Below are 27,451 nucleotides of genomic sequence, written 5' to 3'. Positions count from 1 at the left end.
TGACAGTGAGGTTAATTAACCATTGGAACAATTTACCAAGTGTTGTGGTGGATTATCCATCATTGACCATTTTTAAATAAAAAATGCATGCTTTTCTAAAAGATATGTCTTAGGAATTATTTGCAGGGATTTCTGTGGCCTGTATTATACACAAAGTCAGACTAGATGATCACAGTGGTCCCTTCTGGCCTTGTAATCTATGAACTCAGAGTAATTGTACAGATGCCTTAACAGGTGAAGATAATCTCAATGAATTGGAGACAGACTACAGAATGCAGAGCCCCTCTTTACAGGAAATCCTAAACTCCTGCCTTAGTCAATGATGGGTCTCATCAGCTATTTTTGATTGTTACATTTGACCTTAAAGACTATGCCATGATCAAATACATCATGAAAAGTGGTGGAGTTTGGGGAAGGAAGGGTAAAGAGAAGTCATTTTTATGACAGAGTTCTACAGTGACCTGACATCAAGTAATGATCTCTGTATTTCCACACATATTCCCTAAAACCCTGTTGGGAACACAGTCTCAGCCTGATAAGACATTGGACTTCAGACACCTCACAGTTGTACAGATGAGATAGGCAGTGACCAACGGTCCTAAAAAATATGATCTTCTCCATGCTTGAAAAGCATTCGTGGAAGTGCATTGCATTACTGAAGCTTACTCATTCCAGAATTCCTACCTAGGATACTTCCACAAAATACTTTGTTCTTTCTCCTGTCTCACTTTGTTGGCCATTAGGTTGATCAGAATGGCACCTGGCTGTTTAAAAACAGAGAAAGGTGGTGCAAATTCATGAGGGCAATCTTAACATTATGACACTAGTGATATGAAGTATTTCCCCATCTGGACGACAAATAACTGGAAAGCCTATTTATGGTCCTGGTCAGTGCTCATGTGTTGCATAGTATCTGGGCCAAAACTGTCTCGTATTGCTAGGAAGAAATAGAACTGGAATAACCATTTGGAAGTTCTTCGGCCATTCATGAACAATGCCGTATTTGTATATCTAAATGGCTTGGCCTGACTTTATAGAAATGGGTTAGCTGTATATGAGCGGAAATTGCTATGGCCAAGAGAGCTACTGTTTGTTCATGAGCACTTCTCCCATTTTTGTTTTTGGGTAAATCCTGAGTTGGAGCTATTATGGTGCAAATACTTGGTAATTAATTAGGTCCTTTTGGACTATCATAAAAACTAAGAATTAATTCAGAATAGAAGGATTTGTGTGAATCTCTGTCTGAGGTACTTATAACTCTCTTTAATTTGTTATCCGAGCACAATTTTTAATGGATTTACCCTAACCACACCCCTGTGAGGCAGGGAAGTGTTATCAATTTTATAGATGGGGAACTGAGCCACTGGGCGACTAATTGGCATTCCCAATGTCACACAGGAAGTCTCAAGTTGGGAGGAAATTTAACTTGGGTCTCCCAAGTCCCATGTGAGTGACCTAACTACTGTACCATTTTTCCTCTGCATGAAGCTTTGTGAGTTGTAGTGAAGTTGCTCAAGATGGTTCTCGTTCATTATTTAGTTGCCGAAAGTGCAGCTGATTAGCACAAAGGTACTTGCTCTACTGTGATGCAGACTTTGGTGGATCACATGTTGTAGATTTTATATATTAATGTGCTATAAGTGGGCAAAGTTCATAATGTAATACTCATTTTTGAGAACTATTAGTAGTTACTGGATGATAGGTCGTCTGGTCATGTTTTGAAACACTACCACATGGTTTTCCATTTCCAGTTGGCTTCCTTTTTTGTAGTTGAAGTAGTCACAGTTGTATCCTCCTCCTGCATTTCCTGCTAAAACTTCAAGAGCTACCATCGTACTATCACCTTAGCATAAACTTCTAATGTTTACCTATCTTTACAGCAGATTAGGTCTTCTTGGATGATGCATTAGTTCTTTTTCAGTGCATAACTCTATTGCAAAGGGATTGAAGAGAGGGAAGTTTTTCCAAAAATGCAGTTTGGTAGATGCAACACTTCACTTTATTGTTGCTTCCATTATTTAACTTTTTTCCTTAGTTTTTAAGTACTCTTAATATCGCTTTCATTTCTAAACTAGTAAACTTCATCTATACTGCTTGTCTGATTGGTTTATTCTTTTGCTTTTCGGATTGTCTTTGGTAAATATTGCATTTAATATATACAATAACAAAGATGTGAAAACTTAATCCTTGCAACTGTCCCACAGCAAGTGGTCACTTGGTCCTAGTCACATTTCATTTGGAAATCTCTGTAGAAGATGTGGAATGCAGGGGACAGAGCACTGCTTATTACTCATGATGCACTACGTTGCAGGGTTGCCAGCTACTGGAAGAGTGGAAATTAAGACCAATTAAATTCCTTTGGTTGGCGTCACTGGCGTTCTTGTCTGCATTGGGGATAAAGCAGGCTTCGAAATCCACATTCCACAAACAACCAAATTTGAGTCTAGCCCCTGAATATAACTAGAGTATAGGCGTCAGTCTCACTTCAGCAGCCTCTGACAGTGTATTAAGTATGGGTGCAAAGTGATCTTTTTTTCAACTCAAAGTGAAATCATTACAGCCCATCTATTTTTGGCTCAGTGTAAAAGGGGCCAAATTGTTTAGCAAACCTTTTAGATTAGTCATTTTGGGGCTCTTGTCTTTCAAAATGATTTTGAAAAGACGGTCTGACAAAATTCATTTTTATTTATGTGGTAACTTTGATCTAATCTTCATGGCAAAATTTTTTAATGTTCTTGAAACACAAAAATTGCAGATGGAATAAAGACAAGGAGTACTTGTGGCACCTTAGAGACTAACAAATTTATTTGAGCATAAGCTTTCGTGAGCTACAGCTCACTTCATCGGATGCACCTGCTGCAGGCACAACCCTCTGCATCTCCCATTAGCTGGGGGAGAGGGACAGAGAGACCATCACTAGTCGCTGGGCAGTGTCAGCCATGGAGGCAGCATCATTAGTTGCCAGGGAGAGTCAGCCGTGGAATGAATATAAACAAGTCAAAATACAGAACACAACTATCTGATGCACATCTTGCTACAATCCTGAAGGTTTCAACTGCTCAGTCACTGAGGCCAAACATCAACAAACTGACAGAACTGAAGCGTTGCCAGGTGTCTGGCAAACACTAAAAACTCTCTGGCAGGCGAAGAATTGTCTAAAGTTATATGACAGTTTTATTATTTCTAAGAAATTCAAAATAAAAAATATAAACATTTGCTTTCTGAACACCATCTTCAGTGCCGTTATTGGCCCTCTGGGAGGATTTGAGAACTGGCACTGACCCTAAGGTAGATTGAGTTTGAGACCCTTGAACTACCTGAAGTGGGGTTCCAAAGAGGGTGGAGCTAGGCAGTTCTCAGTGGTGGCAGATGACAGAACAAGAAGCAATGGTCTCAAGTTGCAGTGAGGGAGGTCTAGGTTGGATATTAGGAAACACTATTTCACTAGGAGGGTGGTGAAGCACTGGAATGAGTTACCTAGGGAGGTTTTTAAGGCCCAGCTTAACAAACCCCTGGCTGGGATGATTTAGTTGGTATTGGTCCTACTTTGAGCAGCAGGTTGGACGAGATGACCTCCTCAGGTCTCTTCCAATCCTAATATTCTGTGATGCTTTCAGTTAAGATGCAATTATTATGAAAGCCTACACAACTGTGCCCCACTTACATCTCTAACCTAGTGTCTTCGTACACTCCATCCTACCCTCTCTCCTGACTGTTGCCTCCGCTGCAAGCTTCCAATTCCAGTCCTTTAAAATTAATTGATTTTTATCTGGAGCTTTGAAAATGTGAAGGCCAGCATAAATGCCGCATGTTCCATGCCAGCTCCTATGCTTGCTGCATCCTCCCAATCAACATTTGTCAGTTGTTTTCCAGCTCATTCAAATCACTCCAAAAATCCACCTGTACCAACAGGCTGATTGATTTCCTGATTGGTGCTTGTGTTAATTGCAATGCATCCCTGTGAATTTTAAGATTGTAAGCTCTTGAGGAGAATGCCCTTATTTAGTGGACATGATGGATGTTTGAGTTATAATCCTGACGAGTAAAGAGAGAAATGGAAAAGAGGATGAAGGTGATTCCTTTTGGTTTGTGATATTACACTTGAGAGGATGTTGCATTCCCACCAACCAACCATGATCTTTCCATAGGGCATCAACGGAGGAGGAAGAGGAGTGCTGTTTCCCTGTGTTTACTTGTTACTGGTTGAATGGTTTCCTTAAAAGAGTATAAGGGGAGTCATGATGAGACTAGGTTTTCTCATAAAGACCATACTTTTTACATATTTACATCATATTACTTTTTACATCATATTTACAACTAGTAAACGTGTCTGAACTTGTTATTTGAGCTACCTTTTCTTACACTGGTCTTCCAGTTTATTTTGGACTTCTAAATGCCGTCTTAGGCACCAGATTGTTTAAACAGCCTTAGGACTGCTAGTACTTTTTAAATGCATTTTCCCAGTGTAAATAGCTTGGTCATTACTTAAGACTTTAAATGGGCAGCTCCTTATATGATTTAAAAATCTTAAATGTGTCAAATGTCCTAAGTAAAGAGAATCTGTTAATGATTTGCAGGATAACTGCTACCAGTCGTTAACTTGTTGTTTAACCACTGACTCTATTAATATTTTTTTCCTTTCTTAAGAATGTTAAACTGTCAGCTGAAGTAGAACCATTTATTCCGCAGAAGAAGGGTCCTGATACACTTATGATATCTATGGCTCTCCCTAATGACAGTGGAGGTGTTAATGGAGTGGAACCAACTCCTATTCCCAGCTACCTGATTACTTGCTACCCATTTGTACAGGAAAACCAGGCCAACAGGTAATTTGTGGTTGTGATCCTATGTGGAAAGTAGCACTGACTTTTAAATAAGAATTTGAATTTCCCTTCCGTCAAAGATGTGCCTGAAATCAAGAAAGTGTCTGTCTATATAAACACTGATTTCATAGAATTATTGGTAAGCCTGAGAACTTCCTCGCTGCATTTAGTTACTCTTCTGTCCCCTCCTGGGTGAGGATAGAATTTCTGTGACCCTGGATAATGTTCTCCCCATTTTTCTCCTTTAATCCCCTCCATTCTTAGATTCCTTGTTTGTTCTTTCTTGCCTTGGTCAGAGGACTGACCACAGATCCTTCTTGAAACCATCTGCTCCACTCTTAAACCTTCCAGAGCCAGTCAAACGAGTCTCTGAATTGTACCCTGCCACCTCTAAAACAAGGTACTAAGAGAAAGGGTCTAACTTGGATCCCTGAATGGTAGAACAGTATGCTGTTAGCAGTCTGAGGCCTTCCCATAACTAACTTTATTTGCACAGTGCATGTGCAAGACTGCATGATGCATTAAACTGAGCATGGGAAGGGATTAGAAACTGGAAGCCCCTTGTTCTAGTCCCAGCTCTGCCATTCGCTAGTTCTTTAGCCATGAAGACCTTTATCCTCTCCATATTTGTGTTCCTATGTAGGATGGGAGTAATGCTTTCCTACTTCATAGGAATGTTACAAGGCTTAGTCAGTGTCTATATGGCACCTTAAAATGCTACAGTGTATAAATTACTAAAAATACTTAACAGTAGGGGCTTTTTTTAATCCCACTCTTGCTATTATGGCAGCGGGACCCATGAGATACCAGTCCCGCAGCAGGGCTCAACACCACTGTCCCTCCTAGGAACTGGCTTGTGCAGATTTGCACAATTGTCATGAATTTTTACCCTTATCTTCCCCTCCTCTTTCTAATGCATATCTACAGCCTTCCCTACACAATGATCTCCCTAGTCCTAGGGAGAGGAGGGGAATTGGGCTCAGAGTTCCTGTGGGGCTATTTTGGTTGTACTCGGCAGTAGAGTTTGGGATGGGAGACCATTGCACTGCACTTGCACTTGCACTTGCACTCAGTGCTTCAAGGAGCAGAGAACTTACTTGAGTAGTAGGTGTCTGTCTTCATGTGCGCTCTCAAAGGCTGCATTAGGGAACCTAAGAGCCTGGGATAAAATGTGAGCTGATGGCTTGTTTTCCCATGTCTATCAGAACATTATTTGTCCTGGATAAGTAGGTGAACGTAAGACTAAACTATTGCTACCATATCTATCTGTAAATTTATCTGGTGTGTCTCCAAGTATTTAATCCATTTTCATTTTCTGATGTGTTGAAATAATTTGAACTACAGTATAAACAAACTATAAATATATATCAATGCCTCTAATTTGAAAGTTTGTTATAAACAGCTTTCTGTGTTGTGGTGAAAATTTTTTCTTGACAATTATTTTGTCATAAGATATTAGTTTCTTCCGGCCTATTTTTTTTATTGCTTACTATAATGTTGACATTCTTTTGCTTCATAAAAATTTAAATCTTTAGGTTGAACAGTTTTGTTTACCACTGTATCTTGCGTATTTTGTACAGAGTCCTTGAATGCAGTTGGAATTACATTATTTCAGTCATGCTCTCAAAATATATATTGCACACTAGGAATTTTTAACAGTTAAGCATTTGAGTTAAGCTATTAAAAGCTAAGAGTTCATGAAACAGTTTGCACTAATTTCTTTTTCAGAATAAAGTACTAAGTTACTAGTAAACTCACACCAATTATATATAACTATTCAGCAATTTTATTCTTTCTCTTTTGGTTTTACAGACAATTTCCATTATATAATAATGACATCAGATGGCAGCAGCCAAACCCAAGCCCCACAGGACCATACCTTGCATATCCTATTATATCTGCTCAACCACCAGTCTCTACAGAGTATACGTATTACCAGTTTATGCCAGCACCATGTGCACAAGTCATGGGTTTCTATCATCCTTTTCCTGCACCCTACTCTGCACCCTTCCAGACAGCAAGTACAGTTACAACAGAATGCGCTGATCGCCCAAACCAGCCAGGCCAAGTCTTTCCATTATCCAGACAGCGAAGCAAAAGCAGTAACAGGGGACCAGCTGCCCAAAAGGTAAGCGTGTTATTTTTGAGCCCTAATTAACAGAGCAAATAATAGAATCATGTGAAAACATCTTGGCACAAAAAATGAACTGCTTTTTCATCCTATATATTTTTGTTCAACAGCATAGGACAAATATGTATAATAATTTTCTCTACCCTTGGTTTCTTCTGAAGCAGTGTAACTTTATATAAAGTATAACAGTGATGCTTTAATTTTACACAATTAGTATTTCAAAGGACTTAACAAGATCATCCTATTGTGACTGTTGTACTGTAAGAAACTAGATATACTATCTGAGGGGTGATGCTGTTGGCTTTAGGGAGCTGGGAGACAGGTTGTTTGAGGGTCGTATACGGCCAACAGCTGCTTCATTGGATGTTGTTGACTACCACGGAGGATTTTTTTTCTCTCTGGCTCTTGAATATTGCATAAGTAATTTTAAAACAGTAGGTTGGTGGTTTTCAAACTTTTTTTCATTTGCGGACCCCTAAAAAGTTTCAAATGGAGGTGTGGACCCCTTGGGAAATCTTAGACATTGTCTGCAGACCACAGATTGAAAACCACTGTAGTAGGTGATTTGTCATGCCACATGCACTAGGCTGCTTACATCCAACAGCATTTCTGAGGGCTTTATTGGAACACGTTTTAGGTACATATATGTCCTAAGAAGCACTGGTTATATTGAAGTAGAAGAAGTCCATTAATATGTTGTACTTAGCTAAAAGACGCTCTGTTTGTGTAGTCATTTTGCTTTTGTAGAAATACATTAATTATATTAAACTGCAACAAAACTCTCCTCTCTTGCTCCCCAGTAGTTGTCTAGCATTAGCTGCTTAGGTAATAGTCTCCAAAACTTGTTGGCTTACGGTATATTATAGTATTTGTAGTTCCTTAAACTAAGCTGCATGGAAGATATTGAAAACTTCTTCAAACTGATAGATGCTAGAATGTGATCCAAAATAGTATCAACCTTGTGAACTACTGGAGAACATTACTCATAATCTCTTGTTTCAAACAGGTAATTTCTATAAAGAATCTGTTAGAACTTCATAAAAATTGTAATAGCACTAACCAAACAATTTTTAACTGTCATATTTAAGTAATATGTCTCATGTATATATTTGATCTTTTAAAACAGCAACTACAGTTACAGACGCACACAAAAAGCAAAAGGGCTCCAGTGAAAAGTGTAGCTATCCAAAAAGAGACCAGTGCATCAGGTCCTGAGAACAGATCAAAAATTGTGCTGTTGGTGGATGCATCTCAGCAAACAGGTAAGATGTTGTTTTTTTTTGTGTCTAACGAACTGGAACTGCAGCTGTAAGTTAAGGAGGGTTGGACCTACAAGATGTCTAATGGAGAACTTCAAGAACCAAAGAAGTGCTGTAGAAAACATGCGGTTGACTCATTAGTTGGCATTCTTTGCTCTCAGAACTTAATCAGTGCCACATCATAGGAATGTTGCTGGAGACATATGACTACTCCTAATTATTAAAGGCTCCTTAACCCGCTTTGGGAAAGAAATGATGGATTGCACCACTAGTGGCCTGACTAACTTTGAGTTGGAATCTTATCTTCCTACCTAATTTCTCTAGTAACTTTAAATTGTATGGTATGGTTTGCTTCCTGTCCTGAACTGCAGTTGTATTGTCTTTGAGCTGCTGTCACATTTCATCCCCAAAATGACTGCCATCAGTGGCAGTTGTGATCCCAGTAGAACAAATTATGATTATCTGAAGGCGTCAGAGGTAAGAGAGAGTACCCAAAACCTTTAGATGATCAAGGGCGCTGGCTCTGCAGACTTTGAAGTCCCCACTCGTGGAATCTCAATTTACAGAATGACAGGTGGTTTCTCTAGGACTAAGTTCTCCTGAGTTGAGTCGATATGGAGACTCCAGCTAGCAGTATTTATTAGCTGAAGCCTATGGTGTTAACACTTGGAGTTGAAAAGACACTCTCAGGACTTGTTTACAAACATCTTTTTCTCACACTCTTTAGAAAAACTTCCTGAAGCTTGAAACTGCAGTTCTTGTTTTTTATGAACAGAAAATTTCCCCTTATTTCTCACCTGCTCACTCAAACTTCTCCACTGTGTGCATTTAATTTGTTGTAAAGCTGCTAATGAATGGTAGGCTGCAGACACTGATTTTACTTTTAGTTTAAGGTAAGAGTCATGGTTATAGAAATATTGGTAAATTTTTGGGTGGGGGTTGGGGAAAACCCTTGTAAACAATGAAATGGACTTTCCAAGTAGCTAGAAAGGTAGATGGTGTGAGGGTGGGACTTGTGGCAGGACTGATAACTGGGCTCCTGATATATTTTTGGTGGAGGCTGATTGTCAGAAAGTTTTTGAAATCTTGAATCTATAAACATTCTATAGCATGTAGTGAGTCAGTAGGGCTCAGTTATATGACTTAACCAGATAAAAACCTCAGTATTGAAGGTTTAACGCCACTTGCTGCAGAGAAATAGTTCTAAACAAGAACTATTAATTGCATGACAGTAAGCTTAAACTTTGATAAGATTTGGGAGGCATGTGTTAAAACTGGAGCCTGTCGTTTTATGTAATACTTCATATAGTCTTCCTTTCCATGGTTGTTTTGAAGGGAAACAGTTAACATCAAGTTCAAAAAATTACCTACCTTTAAAAACATTTCTTTTGCAAAAGTCTTAATATCTGGCTGCCTGGGGCCTACATGAAATGAATGGTAATCTGTGTGCTTTCTAATGGTTATCACACTTCCATGCTAATTAGAACTCTTGTTGGCAATTGCAGCAGGTACCCCCACTGGACTAATATTAATTGTCTTCGCTCTATCTGTTCTTTGGCAAACTTCTAGTGGCATCAGTCTGGAACTTTTCAGGAGTAATAAAATTCACTGGGCTGGGAGAAGGATAAATCTCTTCCAAGAGTGGTCTGCAAAACTACTTTTTTTGTTGTTTTTTTGAGACTAGATATAAGAGCAGTTCTAAAAACCACACAGTGCATTGGATTTGATACAGTAAAAAAAATTATTGCAAGGCTTTCTTCATAAATTCAGCTTTATGTATCTTCTGGAATGTTTTTCTTCACTGTGGTTGCCTGTTCCATGTCTGCATTTAAAGCAATAATTGCAAGAATCCTGCTGTATGAATATTTAGAGACCCAGCATGCAACTTAATGAGAATTTTGGCTTGACAACCTACATGCTGTTACCTAATTCCCTTGTTTTGAAGACTCTTGTTGGCAACAAAACCTGTTTGTTGGCAAATCCCATTGCCAAAAATAGGTTGCATCTTGATCAAGGGGTCGGTTAGTACAACACAAGTAGATGTGGTAATAGTCTGAAAACTGGATCTTGCTGCTTGCTTCATCCAGCACTGTCAGTACATTTCTCTTTTTACTAGTTTGAAAGTACCTGGTGCTAAGACTTCTTTTCAGTAGCTTTTGTGTTTTCATCAAAAATCTTAATGTATCATTAGTAATATTTTCAGCTTTCTAACAGCTGCCACACAATAGTTACACTTCCTTTGTCTTACAGATTTTCCTTCAGAGATAGCGAATAAGTCACTTTCTGAGAGCTCTAGTACAGTGCTATGGAAATCAAAAGGCAGGCGAAGACGTGCATCCCATCCTGCTGCAGAGTCCTCCAGTGAACAAGGGGCCAGTGAAGCCGATATTGACAGCGATAGTGGTTACTGCAGTCCTAAACATAGCAACAATCAGGCTGCTGCTGCTATGACTTCAAAAAATACAGATTCTGGTGCAGTGAATGTAGGTGAACATTTGTGAAGTGCCAAGGCAGCTGTTTGATGCTACGATAATAAAAATATTTGCTAAAATGTTCTTTCTTCCTTTTCAGATTGTAGAACCATCAATAAATGCAGGTATAGCTTTTTTTTTAACTTGCAAAGAAAATCTTGAAGCTGTCACATTTGCTGTGTCATATTATATCTTTATTTACATGTTGCTAGGAATATTCCTGTGTCTTCCTAAATCAGTTAGCATAGCCATTACCCCATGTTCCTTCAAATCTCTTCTCAAGACCCATCTGTACTATCACACCCATGGTCAATTGCTCAATGATAATGAATAGGCAGGTAGCTTGGTAATGATTCATTAATTGCACTTGTCTGTATCTAAAGAGGAAAAAAAAATTGAGGCTTTCAGATTATATTCTCAGCTAAGAATACATGCAACCTTGTGTTTCACACTTGCTTCCTGTTTCCTTCCCCGCTGTGTTCTACCTTACTTGTTGTATTTCGTTGCTATTTAGAACACAAGCTGCTTGGGTCAATGACTTGTATGTTTTACAGGACAGAACAAGGAGGTTCTCATCCTGATCAGGAGTTTTAAACCCTACTGTAATAATAATAAAAAATAACTGTAGAGGAATTGTACTAAATTCAGCCCTGAAAACAGTGGGCAGAAAAGTCAATTGGACTGGCTCACTGTCCATAATATGCAACTATTCTAATGAGCCCACTATTACATTAGATATTACCAAGATAATCAAACTTCACTATTGGCAGTTGAGTGCCTATGATTGCCTTCTGTTCTCAAAAGCAGTTTTTTTACCAAATTCTAGAAATCATAAGTATGGAACTGAATTTTTGGCAGAGAAGAAACTGTTGCAAGATTCGCATCACAATATTGGTGTGATCTTTTACTTTTAAGTGACAAATGTTCGGTGGTGTATACAATCAAAGTAATACAACTTATTGACTTTTCTTTCATACATTTTATTTTGAAATTTCTATTTCTTTCAGCTGCCATAAGTTGGACTAATGTAAATTCCCAGGCAACTCAGAAAAAACCTTGGATAGAACACCCTCAGACATTTGCCAGAGGTGGAAGACCAGCTGAACAAAGAAATAGTTCACAGGTACCTTTAATGTTTTAAAATTAAAACACATTCATTTCCTGTAAATTGCGTCTCTCAAATTATTAAGAAGTAACATACAGTAAGCAATGCATTAAAATGGAAGTGGAAAGCAAACTTTATATCATTTAATCACTCTATGCATTCTATTTATTGCCTTCATACTTTGACTGCAAGTACACATTTGGTAATATTCTGCCTATAATCTCGAGTTAAGGAGGGTCTGTTTATTCTGGACATGTCAGTAGTATGTGAAATGGAGAGATGTCTGGAAAGTGTACAATTTAATAATAGAATAATCCAACGATTTTCAGGTACTATATGGACAATTTAACAGATGCTTTAAACAAGTGGAAAATGCTTCAATTTTAGTCTTTGAAAATTGATCAAAATATTTGGGATTTTTTAAAATTGCTAAATTTGTTATGGCATTTATATTCTCTGTTCTCATTCTTGTTAATTTATTTGCAGCCATCATGATATATTGGTGCCTTTTTATATTGTCAGCATTCCCATTACATTTTCTTTATGCTGCTCTGGTATCTAAGTAGATGGTTTTAAATCAGAAATTGTTTTATGCTAAAATTTGTGCAAGGTCTTGACGTAGGATGAAATTCTTATAAAACTTTACTTGGGAATGCTAATAGATATGTATTGGATAGGATTTTTTTGTGGGAACTATATAAAAAGAGAGTGCCCTTTTTAACCTTGGCCGTCTTGCAATTTTTATTTTTTTATTTTTTTTTAAATCTGAAACAAGCTGCTGTCTGTGCTAAGGCAGCAGTCTTGCATCAGGATCCAACAGCACAGACCTTCATTTGTGGCCTAAAATGGCCACTCATTTACATTTAGACTGTAGGTATTGGAAGCGAAGTACGTGTACACAAGAAGATACTTAGTCTTGTTTGGTGCACACTGGTGGGTTCACTATTTTCTCTCGTTAGTCAGCCAAGGTGTGTGTCCTACGTATTGCTAACACAACATTAATATGTATTAAGCACATGGCATAAATATTGTACGTATGAAGGTTGGGCTGTTATGCCAGCTCAACTATATTTTCCCCCCACAATGCTGTTCACTGGTATATCCCACAATACCTTAGAACAGACAATTCAGCATTTAGCATAAGTGGACAGGAAAACCATCAAAGACCAAATACATTGATACTCTGTGCTGGTACAAGCTGGGGCGTACCTTTACAGACCAGTTCCTGGAATGCTAGTTAGTATCGAAAACAAAGATCAGAAAGGTACAAAACAACAAGTTAAGGAACTGGTACGCTGGTGGGTTAAATCTTGTGTGACCTATGAAGTGCTTTCTAACTTGTAAGCAACCATTCTGTAAATACAAGCGGTCTTCGGGTGTATCTTTGAAGTACACCTTATGCAGAACATGTGAGATAAGATAAGAGATAAATGTGAGATAAGAATTGCTTCCCAGAACAAGGACATGTACAGTATGTCTCCTTTTTTTGTATTGTACTGTTTTTTGTCTTTTGATCAGGGGTGGGCAAACTTTTTGGCCCGAGGGCCACAGTGTGGTTGCAGAACTGTGTAGGGGGCCGGGTAGGGAAGGCTGTGCCTCCCCAAACAGCCTGGCCACTGCCCCCATCCGACCCCTCCCACTTCCTGCCCCCTGACTGCTCCCGACCCATCCAACCCCCCCTGCTCCTTGTCCCTAACCGCCCCCTGGGACCCCACCTCCTATCCAACCCCCCCTGCTCCCAGTCCCCTGACTGCCCTGACCCCTATCCACATCCCTGCCCCCTGACAGGCTCCCCCGGGACCCCACAGCTATTCAACCCCCAGCCCGTTCCCTGACCGCCCCCCAGAACCTCTGCCCTATCCAACCGCTCCCTGTGCCCTGACTGCTCCCCGGAACCCTCCGCCCCTTATCCAATCCCTGGCCCCCTTACCATGCCGCTCAGAGCAGTATGCCTGACAGCTGCGCGGCCCAGCTGGAGCCAGACACAGTGCCGCGCTGCTCGGCAGGAGCATGCAACCCCGCTGCCCAGAGCACTGCCCGTGCAGCGGTGTGGCTGCAGGGGAGGGGGAACATCCAGGGAGGGGCTGGGGGCTAGCCTTCCCGGCCGGGAGCTCAAGGGCCAGGCAGGATGATCCTGCGGGCCGGATTTGGCCCGTGGGCCGTAGTTTACCCACCTCTGCTTTAGATAATACATTTGACTCGGTTTGGTTATTTGGGCTCTTGAACATTTTCCTAACGAATCAAAAGTGTAATCAATCAATTAGCTATACAGTTAATCAATACCTTTAATCTTTGTGTATGTGAAAATTGGGACTATAGAAGTTGACTGCCCCATAATCTTCTAGGAATACAACAGTTCTCAATTGTTATAATCTATTCTGGCAATTTGAGTCAGCTCCAGTGTTTCTGGACACAATTTTGCATGGACTGGTGCTTTTGGATATCCTGGGGGAGAAGGAAGAGAACTGGTTTTCTTTTAATCCCACAGACATTTCACATCACTTTTATTTAATCCCACAGACTAAGTGCCAAATTAAGCTCAGGGAGCTATAAAATACACTTCACTTTGCCAGCCAAGCTCATTGCAACTGAAGGAGGAGTTGCTCTTGGAACAGCTTCTGCCCTTTGTTCCACCAAGAGGGCAGATTTAATTCATACCCAGGTCCTTTGGCAGTGAGAGCTCAGTCAGAGAACGGTCATGTATTTGGAATCTATGGCATGCTCCCTTTTTAGCCAGCCCCTCCCATGCCTGGCACTGTGCTGAACTTCAGCCTTATAAATGGAGTTTAAGGAGTTTTTATGCCATTGCAACCCCAAGGGATGTCTGTGCACATTCATGCCCTTGTAAGCTTCCTGTGAATATCGCCCTTTCTGCACATAGAGTGGCTTGTGGGATTGGCTTGCAGGGAAGGTGGGGAGGGTCCAATAAAACAGGTTTTGAGAGGTTTTTTTGGTCTGTTTGGTCCAACCACAGTCAGTTAAGAGAAGATTCTGAGGATCCTAATCCTTTAATTCAGAGAAATCACCAAGTGACCTCCTTTTAGTTCCCTCCGAAAGGGCCCTGTTAGCAAACGCTTCCTCCAGTTTGGAGATCAGGTGAGGAGCTGTTTTTGAGATGGCTGTGATGCTCTTAATTTTAAAAAATGTGTATTGTACACGTTCAACATGCCATTATCACACTTAGTTCCTGGAAGAAAATGCTTTCTCATCGCTGCGCCTTAAACCTTCACCAATTTAAGAATAAAACTCTGAAGTCAGCAGCGGATTTGCATCTTCAGTGCCAAAGTTCACAGCGTTACCACTCTCCTTTTACTAGCTCATCAGGAACAATGTTTAGCATTGCGTTTATTTAGATGTTACATCACAGTGACTCTTTCAACTAAGTTTGTAACTGCATCAGTTCAGTCAGCAGTTTTAATATTCCTATGTCAACTATTCAGTGGTAGAATCAGCCTTAGCATTTTGCAGAGGCAAGGAAAACAGCATTATCATCTGATAATACCTCTATGCCCAGCCGGAGCAGCTGTATTGGAGGGCACACGTCAGGAAAAATACGTTCAGTTGGAGCGTTTTGTTTCTATATTCAAACCTATTTTAACAAAGAAAAGGTCTACAAAACGAGTGAAAGCTGATATTCTTCCTTACAGTTCTTGGCCTCCAATATCAGAGGAGCCCACAGAAGACCACAACTGTGGTCTTTTAGATAAGGCCTGTCCTGTTCACTGGTATTCAAAAGGAGTGGAAGCTCAGATTATTTCATTCTCTCATCACCTATTCTGTAATACTCAAGGTGAATATGAAGAGTTTAAGGCAGAACTTTAAATGTCTTTGCTTCTGTTACCTTGTGTAACTAATTGCATATATATATGAGAAGCATATAATGGATTAATTATATCTCCTTGGAAATCCAAATATAGAATTTGAAAAAGTTTTTAGTTCATTCCATAAAAGTTATAAAAAATGTACATTGCAAATATATACTATGTATGTAGGTGTTGCTGCAATTCATTCATTTGTAATCTTTATGTACTCATGTTAAAAGTTCAGCTGATGAATACTTTTAAAGGGATGCTGTCTAGTCATAGAACAATAAGTTTCCACGAGCGCTTATAAAAAAAAAAAAATGTAGTGGTTTTCGTTCTTAAACTTTATCCTGTTATTTGCGAAAAGATCAGTCAATTTCACTTTCTTTCAGGCATTAGTGTAATATTTCAGAGAAGGATGAAATGCAAAATATAAACAATCAGCCTTAGTGATAAAAAATAAAATTAGAATTTTAATATTCCAAAGAATTTTTAATCTATTGTCCCACCTGTAGTACATGCTTAGAATTATAAACTGTGCCTTCCAATCAAATATGTTCATTTTAAAAAATACACACACCCCATAGGTAATGTAGCTTATTTTGTAAAAATCAGTTTTAACTTGAGTTGTCTTTTTTTCTTTTAGTAGCTAGCATGAATGCATTACAGCTCTATACCACTTTTAATTCTAAAACACTAAGAACTCTTCTCTTGTTTTGTAAGTCTGGTTTCAGATGCAGGGGGCAAAGCACATCTTCCGAAAGAAGGCAAAAGCTGCAGAAGCTACACGAGAAGCCTTTAACCACAAGCCAATCAAGCAGAGCAGAACAAAGTCCCGAACCCTTGTACTTTGAGGTATTTTTTTGTGTTCATATCACTGTTAGGATTTCAGTAGGACAAGACCTAATAAAACATGTTGAACTGATGATAGTTGCCTCGTGACATCTCTTCTTGCTGAAAACTAATTCTAAAGTTCCACAGCGTGATAAAATACACTGATTTCTCACAATGCTATATGTGTTGCCTCTGTAGTTTAGGTGTACTATGCGGACTTTCTGATTTTATATTAAACTCAGTTAAATTTTAAAACTGGTATAATAGATTTCCAGTTTACTTTTTGCTTCAATTTTTATAGAATGTGAAAGTTAACTAAATTTAGTGCTTTTCTCTAATATTGCAGGGATTTCTTTAACATAATACACTACTCAAAATGTGTACAGTATTTTAAAAGCTGTTGCCAATATACAGTTAACATAAGAACTTAATGTACAGATGGATACTTTATCTCACAAATTAGTGCAGTTTGATTAATATTTTTACCATTGGATACAAGTACTGGATACTTCCCTTCCAGCCTTGGCCATTCAAGTTAATGCCCTTGGTCTTTTGGTGTGTGGTGGGTTTTTACCCAAATTGTAGGCCAGTGTGACTTTTAATCCTCAATCCTTCATTTAGGATGAAGATGAATTTCCAGAGTTAAATAGTCACAGTGGAAGTGGCAAAGGTGGTAACATTCAGCAAAAATTTTCACCAAAAGTAGTAAGTAAAGACTTTTTTATTCTTGATATTTATTTTTAAGGTGAAGATAATTTCTGATTAGTGTTACCTGAATTTGCATTCCCCGTTTCCATGAATCTGTCTGGTCTATTACAGTATTTACAAGGTCACAGTGCTTTTTGAAAAAGCATATACAACACAAATTACTATAGACTTTGTTATGGAAATACTTTTCCAATGGTCTTTTAACTAAAATAACAATGTCAGGGAAAACCATATTGTCAAGAAGCCAAGTCTTGGATTTCTCCCCACCCCATTGCTACTTTATAAACATGGAGGAACCATGTGTGTATAGAATACCTATTTATTTAAAAAATGAATTGGTGGGAGAAAAAAAATCATTGGTAGGTTTATTTAAAAAACAAAAGTTAATATTGTTAAGTGGAAGTACTGAAGCAAAAAAATCATGAAAGAAATGAAGCTGGTGGGTTTTTTACAGTTTTTTATAGTTAACTTTTAAAAATCATTCATTTAGAAAATAATTTAAAGTGCACATTCTGAAGTACCATCAATGTTCAAGGATGGGGCTTTTCCTCTGGTGCATAGTCAGCTTTCTCTGTTTGGTTCAAAAGATGCAAATTTGCATCAGTTTGGTGCAAAAAAAAAAAAAAAAATAGGGGTGGTGGTGGGGAATCCATAAAGATGTTACTTTAAAACTTATATAGCTATTTGTTTGTGTAGGGCCCGAGCAAACAGTAAATTTTGAGTTTAGTTACATGATGAATTCAGCAAAAACTGTTAATCTAAAGAACCTGCTGTTGAATTTAAGAGGGTGGTTCTTCTATTATTGTTCCAATATTATTTTTATATTGACTTCTTTAGAGGTGTATGTCAATACTCACTGACCTCATAAACCCAGACAATACTTACCTTGTAAGTTATCAATTTTTGGCCATCTCAGCTTCCAGTTTATATATGTTATATACACTGAATGTTTTAATGGAACTCTCTCCACTGTAGTCATGAACTAAAAATTTAATAGTTCAGTTTAACCGATGTCATTCTGAAGAGAAAATGAAGTCAGCAGTTAATAAATAAACAAACCATATTTGCCTCTGAAACGATTCCGAAGCAGAAATTTGCATGAGAACCCTCAGTATTGATCTCTGATTACTGATTCATTTGCTGTTTTCTGCAAAATCATGTATCTAGAATTGTTTATATGGTCATTAGTTATTGGTAGAAAGTCAAATCCTGAGAATCTGGGAATTTGCTAAATAACTCATGTTGGGGGGGGAAATCCCTGAAGTAGTAATTAGGATGGAAAACACAGAAATAATAGAACTGGAAGGGACCTCGAGAGGTCATCTAGGCCAGTCCCCTTCACTTGTGGCAGGACTAAGTATTATCTAGACCATTCCTGACAGATGTTTGTCTAACCTGTTCTTAAAAATCTCCAATGATGGAGATTCCACAATCTCCCTAGGCAATTTATTCCAGTGCTTAACCACCCTGACAGGAAGTTTTTCCTAATGTCCAACCTAAACCTCCCTTGTTGCAATTTAAGCCCATTGCTTCTTGTCCTATCCTCAGAGGTTAAGAAAAACCATCCTTCTCCCTCCTCCTTGTAACAACCTTTTATGTACTTGAAAACTGTTACCGTGTCCCCTCTCATTCTTCTCTTTTCCAGACTAAACAAACCAAATTTTTTCAATCTTCCCTCATAGGTCATGTTTTTCTTGACCTTTAATCATTTTTGTCACTCTTCTCTGGACTCTCTCCAATTTGTCCACATCCTTCCTGAAATGTGGCGCCCAGAACTTGATACACTACGCCAGTTGAGGCCTAATCAGCGCAGACTAGAGCGGAAGAATTACTTCTCCTGTCTTGCTTACAACACTCCTGCTAATACATCCCAGAATGATGTTCGCTTTTTTTGCAACAGCGTTATACTATTGACTCTCATTTAGCTTGTGGCCCACTATGACCCACAGATCCCTTTCTGCAGTACTGCTTCCTAGGCAGTCATTTCCCATTTTGTATGTGTGCAACTGATTAGTCCTTCCTAAATGGAGTACTTTGCATTTGTCCTTATTGAATTTCATCTTATTTACTTCAGACCATTTCTCCAGTTTGTCCAGATCATTTTGAATTTTAATCCTGTCCTCCAAAGCACTTGCAACACCTCCCAGCTTGGTATCATCCGCAAACTTTATAAGTGTACTCTCTATGCCATTATCTAAATCATTGATGAAGTTACTGAACTGATCCCTGCAGGACCCCACTTGTTGTGCCTTTCCAGCATGACTGTGAACCACTGATAACTACTCTCTGGGAATGGTTTTCCAACGAGTTTTACACCCACCTTATAGTAGCTCCATCTACGTTGAATTTCCCTAGTTTGTTTACAACATGTAATATGTCTCTTTCACTATAAAGATTAAGTACTCCACAAAACTAATTTAGCTGTATCCTCATGCATACTGTGACTTGTTGTGTCACAGCTATGTTACTTGTTTGATAGGTAGTATATCTGCTAAATAGACTAGTTCTCTACCTTTGCATAATTCTTTTGCTACTGTCTCAGATAAGTAGTTCCTTTTCTATTGTAACAGCTTGTAATTATGTTTATTCTCTTTCTTCTGCAACCTTAGCTGGATAATTTACCTGAAAATTCTCCAATCAATATAGTCCAAACTCCAATTCCTATTACAACCTCTGTACCCAAACGTGCAAAAAGTCAAAAGAAGAAAGCTTTGGCAGCAGCACTTGCCACAGCTCAAGAATATTCAGAAATAAGTATGGAGCAGAAGAAACTCCAGGTCTGTTACATTTTCAAGTAGTAATTGCTAGGGGAGGAATAACCATCATCCAATAGCATTCCTTCATACACTATTATAACAATAATGTCTGTTTAAAATAGATGCTGTCTTCTACTGATCATTGGTAAATAGACATAAAGGTGAACTATGTCTTATGTTCATGTTACAGGAGGCTTTATCAAAAGCAGCTGGGAAGAAGAGTAAAACTCCTGTGCAGCTAGACTTAGGGGATATGTTAGCAGCACTTGAGAAACAGCAACAAGCAATGAAAGCCCGTCAGCTCACCAATACCAGGCCCCTCTCGTACACAGGTAATTCCATCTAACTTTAGTCTTCCATAGCTTCTCTTTTGAGAACAAAAGATGAAAATCTGATCATTCAAAATCTAGCGCTTACCTCATGCGGCTCCTGAAAGTGGCCAACACACCCCTCTGGCAGTGGCTTCTAGGTGGGGGGGTTCAGGGGGTCTCCACGCACCGCTGCCCACAGGCACGGCCCCCATAGCTTCCATTGGCCGCAGTTCCCAGCCAGTGGGAGCTGTGGAGTCGGGGCTCAAGGCGGGGCCGCTGCGCGGAAACCCCCTCCCCAGGGGCCACAGGAATGTGCTGGCCACTTCCTGGAGCAGTACGGAGCAAGGGTGAGCAGGAAGCCTGCCTTAACCCCGTTGCGCTGCCACGGGGGCCCCTGGACCCTTTTAAATCACCGAGGCCCCTGGGCAGTTGCCCTCTTTGCCTGAACACTTATTAAAGTGCTATTGTATAACGTACTGTGAATCACACTATGAATCGCCTCTGGGAAATAAATGAACAAAATGCACTTTTTGTATTCCCTAATTTGCAAGGAGTGTTCCACTCATAAATACTGACCAGCAAGGTTGTATCTAACAAAGTGCCAGAAAGAACTTTGATTGTAGGCTTCATTTTAAAATGCATTTCTTTTTGCCTGTTGCTATATAGAAAAATCTTATTTCTTCCAAATAATGTCAGTTAAATTCTACCTTCCTTCTTAATCTGTTATATTATTATAACTAACAGAAGTATTTACAGATTACATATTCGTGTCTAGGAAAATGATACTTACATGTCATTTGAGACAAACTCCATCTTACTCTTAAACGTTCTGTGATGTCTAGCCCTCTTTTTCTCCTGGAATGAGTAGTCCGTTTCCTAAAACATGAGGCTAAATTAAAGAAATATGTAAATGTGAAAACATCAACATTTGGTGATGTAACTTTCCTGTCATAAACTTCCCCTTCCCCTGCAAAAGGAAGGACAATCTACTTTGTGAGAATTCATTAGTGGAAATTTTGAAAGTGTGTGGGCTTTCTTTCAGTAGTGTCTTTTAGTGAAACTATCTTTTTTGTCTATATTTAGTTGGTGGTGCTGCACCTTTTCATACCAAAGAATCTACCAACAGAAAGTCATTAACTAAAGGACAGCCATCTGTGGGTTGTCTTAATCCTTTGGACTCTACTGCTCCAAAAGTAAAAAGAGGAAAAGAGAGAGAAATTTCCAAACTAAAACGCCCTACCGCACTTAAAAAGGTAAACCATGCAACTGTTTTGGGACTGTCTTGATCCAAGTTTCAAGATTAAGAGATAACAATGACAAATAATTCTCTTAATAATGTTTTAGTTGTGGTCTAGTGGGATTGGGAATCGTGAACTCCTGAAGTGTGATGCCCTGATCTTTAGGACAGTTGGGGACCAATTTGCTCCTAAAGGAATAGTTCTCTAGCAGCTCTTGCTGATTTCTGGAGTACAGCATGCTTCTGACATACCCCTAGAACAGACCCAGCACTGGGTTGTGTATCTGGTGGAGGGTGGGAGAGGAAAGAGAAGCAAGTGATGTATAGATGGCTACTGACTATCCAGGAAATGCAACAAGGCTGAGAATCTAGCCCATATTTTTCATTATTCATTACAGTATTGGCATATGTCATTGATGCTTTGATATTTTATCATTAGCTTTTATCTTTGATACAGTAAATAGCCATGTAGTCTCAGCACCTTGTATTGTGGTGCTTTTTTATGCTTTTCAAAAAAATTTCCAGAAGAAGCTATAAAATTCTGTTGCAATTTTATTGCATTCTTGCATCAGGTGTGTTTACAAGAGTGGGGGTGGGTAGTGGTGACAAAGATGAACGCTCTTTACAAAATAGAAGTTTGAAAGAGTGTTTGGAAAGTATTTTAAACAAAAACTATGAAAAAAACCCTTCCTGCAGCACTACTACTCTAAAAATACTCTGGTATTGTGTTTATGCCTTATTGCAACCACTAAAATGAAGAGTGCCACTTCTCATCCATCAAACAGATTTAAAATGTGTTTACATTTACTAACAGGAACAAAAAGACTCTAAAACTTGATGAATTTTTCCTATTTCTGTGTGAGGGAAGCTTTTCACCTCGTAGCAATCTGTAATACTTACAGGTTTCTAATTGATTGAAAACGAGTACCTTGTTCCTAGATTATTTTAAAAGAGAGAGAAGAAAAGAAAGGACGCTTATCTGCAGATCACAGTCTTCTGGGATCTGATGAACAGAAAGAGGTTCATGTAAGTTTGACTGATGACCAGTCTCAGGAGTTAGCCTCTCAAGAAGGTAAGAGTCTTCTCTTGTTTTAGGATTTTTAAAAATGATTGTTTTAAATTGAAGTGTCTATACATTTTTAACATGTAACAAAGTCCGTTACCATTAGCTTGTTATATATTGTGTGATCAGCTATTTCCCTTATGAAAGAATGGAAATTAGATGAAAAAGACCTATTTGAGGCCATTTTGTCCATCCCTCAACTATTCAAGATTCTCATGTGCTTTGTCTGTTATACCAATAAAATAAAAAGAAAAGGAGTGCTTGTGGCACCTTAGAGACTAACCAATTTATTTGAGCATAAGCTTTCATGGGCTACAGCCCACTTCATCGGATGCATAAAAGTGGAAAAATGCAGTGAGGATGTTTTTATACACATAGATCATGAAAAAATGGGTGTTTATCACTTCAAAAGGTTTTCTCTCCCCCCACCCCACTCTTCTGCTGTTAATAACTTATCTAAAGTGATCACTCTCCTTACAATGTGTATGATAATCAAGGTGAGCCTTGATTTGTGCTGGAAATGGCCCACCTTGATTATCATACACATTGTAAGGAGAGTGATCACTTTAGATAAGCTATTGCCAGCAGGAGAGTGGGGTGGGGGGAGAGAAAACCTTTTGAAGTGATAAACACCCATTTTTTCATGATCTTGTGTATAAAAACATCCTCACTGCATTTTCCACTTTTATGCATCCGATGAAGTGGGCTGTAGCCCATGAAAGCTTATGCTCAAATAAATTGGTTAGTCTCTAAGGTGCCACAAGTACTCCTTTTCTATTTCCTTAAGTACCCTCACACCTTCTTGTCAACTGTCTAAATGGGCCATCTTGATTATCACTACAAAAGTTTTTTTTCTCCTGCTGATAATAGCTCATCTTAACTAATTAGCCTCCCACAGTTTGTATGGTAACTTCCAATTTGTGTGTGCCGGGCGCAGGGTGGTGCTTCCCTCCTCGGGCTCCCCGGGGGAAGGCGGGCCGGGTGACCCTCTCCAGAGGAGGGTCCGGCCGCCTCCTTTCCTCTCCCCTCTCTGAGACTGTGTGTGTTGTGTGTGTGTCTTAGTATATGTTCCATTCTATGCATCCGATGAAGTGGGCTGTAGCCCATGAAAGCTTATGCTCAAATAAATTGGTTAGTCTCTAAGGTGCCACAAGTACTCCTTTTCTTTTTGCGAATACAGACTAACACGGCTGCTACTCTGAAACCTGTCAATAAAATAAAAACCAGCAGGATCTTATTAAAGGGGATAAGACAAGATGTCACATTTATTGTGAATACAGAAAGAATTTGTAGTAGGCAGTCAGTTATAGCTATAACATTTCATTCAGTTTCACATTCATTCACACGTTCATTCATACACACACACTCAGGTTCTGCAGCGGCTGTATAGTTACCAGTCCTGAATATAGCTTGAGTTCGTGGCTTGGTTTCATAGCTTGTGGTGGCTAACTGGCCAGGCAAGCCGGGCACAAGGAAGAGCTGGGTCTCTGTCGGGCATGCATCGATGCCCTTCCATGTTGGCAGCAGAATGTTACCCTTCAAAGTCTTCCGTCTCGCCCATCCTTTTTGTAGGCTTTAGTTTGAATCCAAAGTTTATAGGTCTTGCTGTGTCACGCTGTCTCTGGGTCCGCTGTGATTGATTAATCACCTGTCAATTGCAGACATGACTTTCAGCCTAGGACCTGGCTTTGATGTTTCTTCAATTGTACTTTTGTTCTTTTCTTTTGAGAGTGGACTCCTCTTACTTTGTCAGTGGCTCATGAAAGCTTATGCTCAAATAAATTGGTTAGTCTCTAAGGTGCCACAAGTACTCCTTTTCTTTTTGCGAATACAGACTAACACGGCTGCTACTCTGAAATTTGTCAGGGCTGTTGTCTGCATTTTCAGCCGTTGGGCGTTTACGCTTTATTTCATCAGGACAGGCTGGGCTGGAGGTTGATTCCGTCATCCATCCATACCTCGTTCACATATCTAAACCAAACTAATAAGATTACAGCAGGGTTTTGCAAAAATGAAGGTTGCAGCAAGCTTTTACAAAATGAAGTGAGCATTTTAAAATGGCGTTTCGGACAAGTTAAAATGGAGTTTGAGTTACAATATAGACCAGTATAATGAATGGCAAACAGTGAGCAGAAGTTACAATGTTGAAACAGTGTAAGTTTCAGCGATTTAAGCAGTAATTGGATTGAAAGTGAAACTCAATTAGCCAGTTATTGGGGTAACTGATTTTATGAATAATGTTTTTTTCATTCATAAAACTTTGCTCATGAAGTTATATTAAGAAAGTGAATTAAAAACAATTTCATTGATCAGTTCTACATGTCCAGTCTAGCTTTTTCAAATAAATCAGTCTTCCACTTTCCATTTTGAGACACTTTCTCTGTAATAGACATTAGTTTGGAAGCTTTTCTGATATTTGGCCATAACCTAAACTTACTCAGTGTCACCCATTTACTCCTAAAAGGAAAAGGAGTACTTGTGGCACCTTAGAGACTAACAAATTTATTTGAGCAAGTACTCCTTTTCTTTTTGTGAATACAGACTAACACAGCTGCTACTCTGAAACCACTGACTCCTAGTTTACCTTGAATTTCTGCTGTGTGAGAAATTGGAGTCAGTTCTTCTTAGATATTTGGAGTTTTGTAAATGGTTAAAACCACCCTTTTAGCCAAACTTTTAATCTTTATTTACAAATTGGTTCCAACAAATACTTAAATTTCTTGTTAGTTTTATAATTCTTACAGTCCTAGGTAATTGAGTATTGTAGTCTACTAGTTTATTTTTTGTTAAATAATTCTGACTTTGCTATCAAATTCCTAGGGAGTTAAAATATAAATGTCAAGGGCCAGAATGTCAGCTGATGTAAATTCGCATAGTATTATTCATTTCAGTGACCACAGATTTGCTATACCAGTTTATACAAACTGAGAATCTGATGCCAAATGTATATTAGTAATATGTTGTGCTTTTTCTGAGCATTAGTCGGTAGTTAAAAGCACCTGACACAGTTTTCATAAGGCATGAACTTGGGATAGAAGAACTTGAAAAAAATGCAGCGGTCCAGTTAACATGTTTACCTGGACTAGTTGTGCCCATCACATTTGAGCTGGAAATCGTGTTAGAACAGGCTTTCTCATGACACTTCTGGTCCTCCTGCTTTTGGTAGGGCCAAAAAAAGCATGAAAACCCAGACTTTTCAAATCACATTCTAGTGCTCCCTCTTCTGTCTAGAATCAGCAAGTACAGAGGCTTATGCAATATGGGGGGAAATGCAAGTTTAGTGCCAAGTCATTTGAACTCCTGCAAACTATTTGAACTTTTGCTAAGGCTATGGTTAATTCTTGAACTGCAAAGGAACATCCAAAGCTGTCAGCCACTACCTCTTTGGTATTTACTACCCACATTGTGATATCGTGGTAATTGTAATGAGTGATACTCTAAAGATTGCTAGGACAGCAAGTAGGTAATGACTCTCTGGAGATCATGGTAAAGTAAAGCAGCAAAAAGACAGCATAATTTAAATGTCACACAAGTTTAATTTTTGGAAGAAGTTATTCTTTTCAGGTAGTTCCTGTTTCACCCATATTTTCAAATACCTTTAATAAAAAAAAAAAAGCTCAAATGTAATAATTAATTATATTTGAATATGCATTCAAAGTGGTTTACCTGACAGATATTAGGTGCCTGAAATTTCTAATATATGTAAAAATCAGAGAGAGGGACATATGAGTGGCAGATGAGTTCCTTTTGTTAAACTGTACTGCTTTTATATATAAATGCATTTCATACTTAAGACGTTTCAAAGCTTTTTTTCATTTATTTCAGAACCGGGGCTAAGTATGCCTAGTGATACTTCACTCTCTCCAGCAAGTCAGAACTCTCCATATTGTATGACTCCAGTGTCACAAGGCTCACCTGCCAGTTCAGGGATAGGTAGTCCAATGGCATCTTCAACAATCACTAAAATTCACAGCAAGAGATTCAGAGAGTAAGAGCTTTGAATTACTCAACTTGAATTCTAAAAGTGTATTCTAGTCAAATGTATTTTCTAACTGTATTTGAATTTAGTGGACTCTTGTAAGTTGTTGGTGAACGTAAGTAAGCACTACTCGCTGGCACTTTGCACCCTCTGTTTCTTTCTTGCTTGTCATGGGGCAGGTTATAATATTCCTGAGGGATTTCCTTCAGCTAAGATGCTGCTTTTAAGAAGTGGAGTGGGCAGAAAAGTAATTTCAAATGAAGGGCAACTTTGAGTTTTGGGGAGCTGGAAACTCTGTTACAATCCACCCCTACTACAGTGGAATTACCACTAACCAGTGCTCGAAAGCATCCCTTATTGATTATCAGATTTGATCAAGGAATAGTGAATTGTAAAATATAAGTGTGTATGAGCTATCCTCTTTTAATATGTGGGCTCTGGGTGGGTGGGTTGTATACTGACAATGTATTTCACTGTGGTTTCATTTTAAACTCTTTCAGAATATCCTTACATTGTTTTAGGTGTACAGTTCTTTAACTTCTAAATAAATGTATTTAGTATACTTGGAACAAGTAACAAAAAATTTCTTTCTGCCAAAAATCATTTAAAGGCACACAGCAATGAGAGACGCTGCTGAATTTGCTATATGCTAAAATGTGGTGGTTTCTGAATTGACAGGTATTGTAATCAAGTTCTAAGTAAAGAAATAGACGAGTGTGTGACTTTGCTATTGCAAGAGCTTGTCAGCTTCCAGGAACGCATTTACCAAAAGGATCCCATGAGAGCTAAAGCAAGGAGAAGGCTTGTTATGGGTTTGCGTGAGGTTACTAAGCACATGAAGTTAAACAAGATAAAATGTGTGATCATTTCTCCTAACTGTGAAAAAATCCAGTCAAAAGGTACATGTGCTTTAATAAGAAATATTTTAGTGTATAAATACTATGTGTATATTGCATTTTCCCCAACACTAC

General features: G+C 38.8%; 1 protein-coding gene across 3 annotated transcripts in view; it reads left to right on the top strand.

Annotated features, from left to right (window-relative positions):
• The window catches only part of SECISBP2L (SECIS binding protein 2 like), a 50,244-nt gene that overhangs the window by 8,710 nt on the left and 14,083 nt on the right, over positions 1-27,451 (top strand). For all 3 annotated transcript variants that reach the window (XM_074966377.1, XM_074966378.1, XM_074966379.1), the window contains exons 2-15: positions 4,648-4,826; positions 6,636-6,951; positions 8,081-8,216; positions 10,464-10,696; positions 10,785-10,809; positions 11,692-11,807; positions 16,316-16,447; positions 17,048-17,131; positions 19,744-19,911; positions 20,081-20,222; positions 21,285-21,454; positions 22,378-22,510; positions 26,327-26,489; positions 27,159-27,379. In XM_074966377.1, the coding sequence (XP_074822478.1) occupies positions 4,648-4,826; positions 6,636-6,951; positions 8,081-8,216; positions 10,464-10,696; positions 10,785-10,809; positions 11,692-11,807; positions 16,316-16,447; positions 17,048-17,131; positions 19,744-19,911; positions 20,081-20,222; positions 21,285-21,454; positions 22,378-22,510; positions 26,327-26,489; positions 27,159-27,379 (2,218 nt within the window). The remainder of the gene's footprint in view (positions 1-4,647; positions 4,827-6,635; positions 6,952-8,080; positions 8,217-10,463; positions 10,697-10,784; positions 10,810-11,691; positions 11,808-16,315; positions 16,448-17,047; positions 17,132-19,743; positions 19,912-20,080; positions 20,223-21,284; positions 21,455-22,377; positions 22,511-26,326; positions 26,490-27,158; positions 27,380-27,451) is intronic.

This window comes from Natator depressus, chromosome 10 (genome assembly GCF_965152275.1).
Source record: "Natator depressus isolate rNatDep1 chromosome 10, rNatDep2.hap1, whole genome shotgun sequence".
Taxonomy (NCBI): domain Eukaryota; kingdom Metazoa; phylum Chordata; order Testudines; family Cheloniidae; genus Natator; species Natator depressus.
Note: the sequence above shows the minus strand (reverse complement) of the source record. Positions and strands in the feature narration are given on the sequence as shown.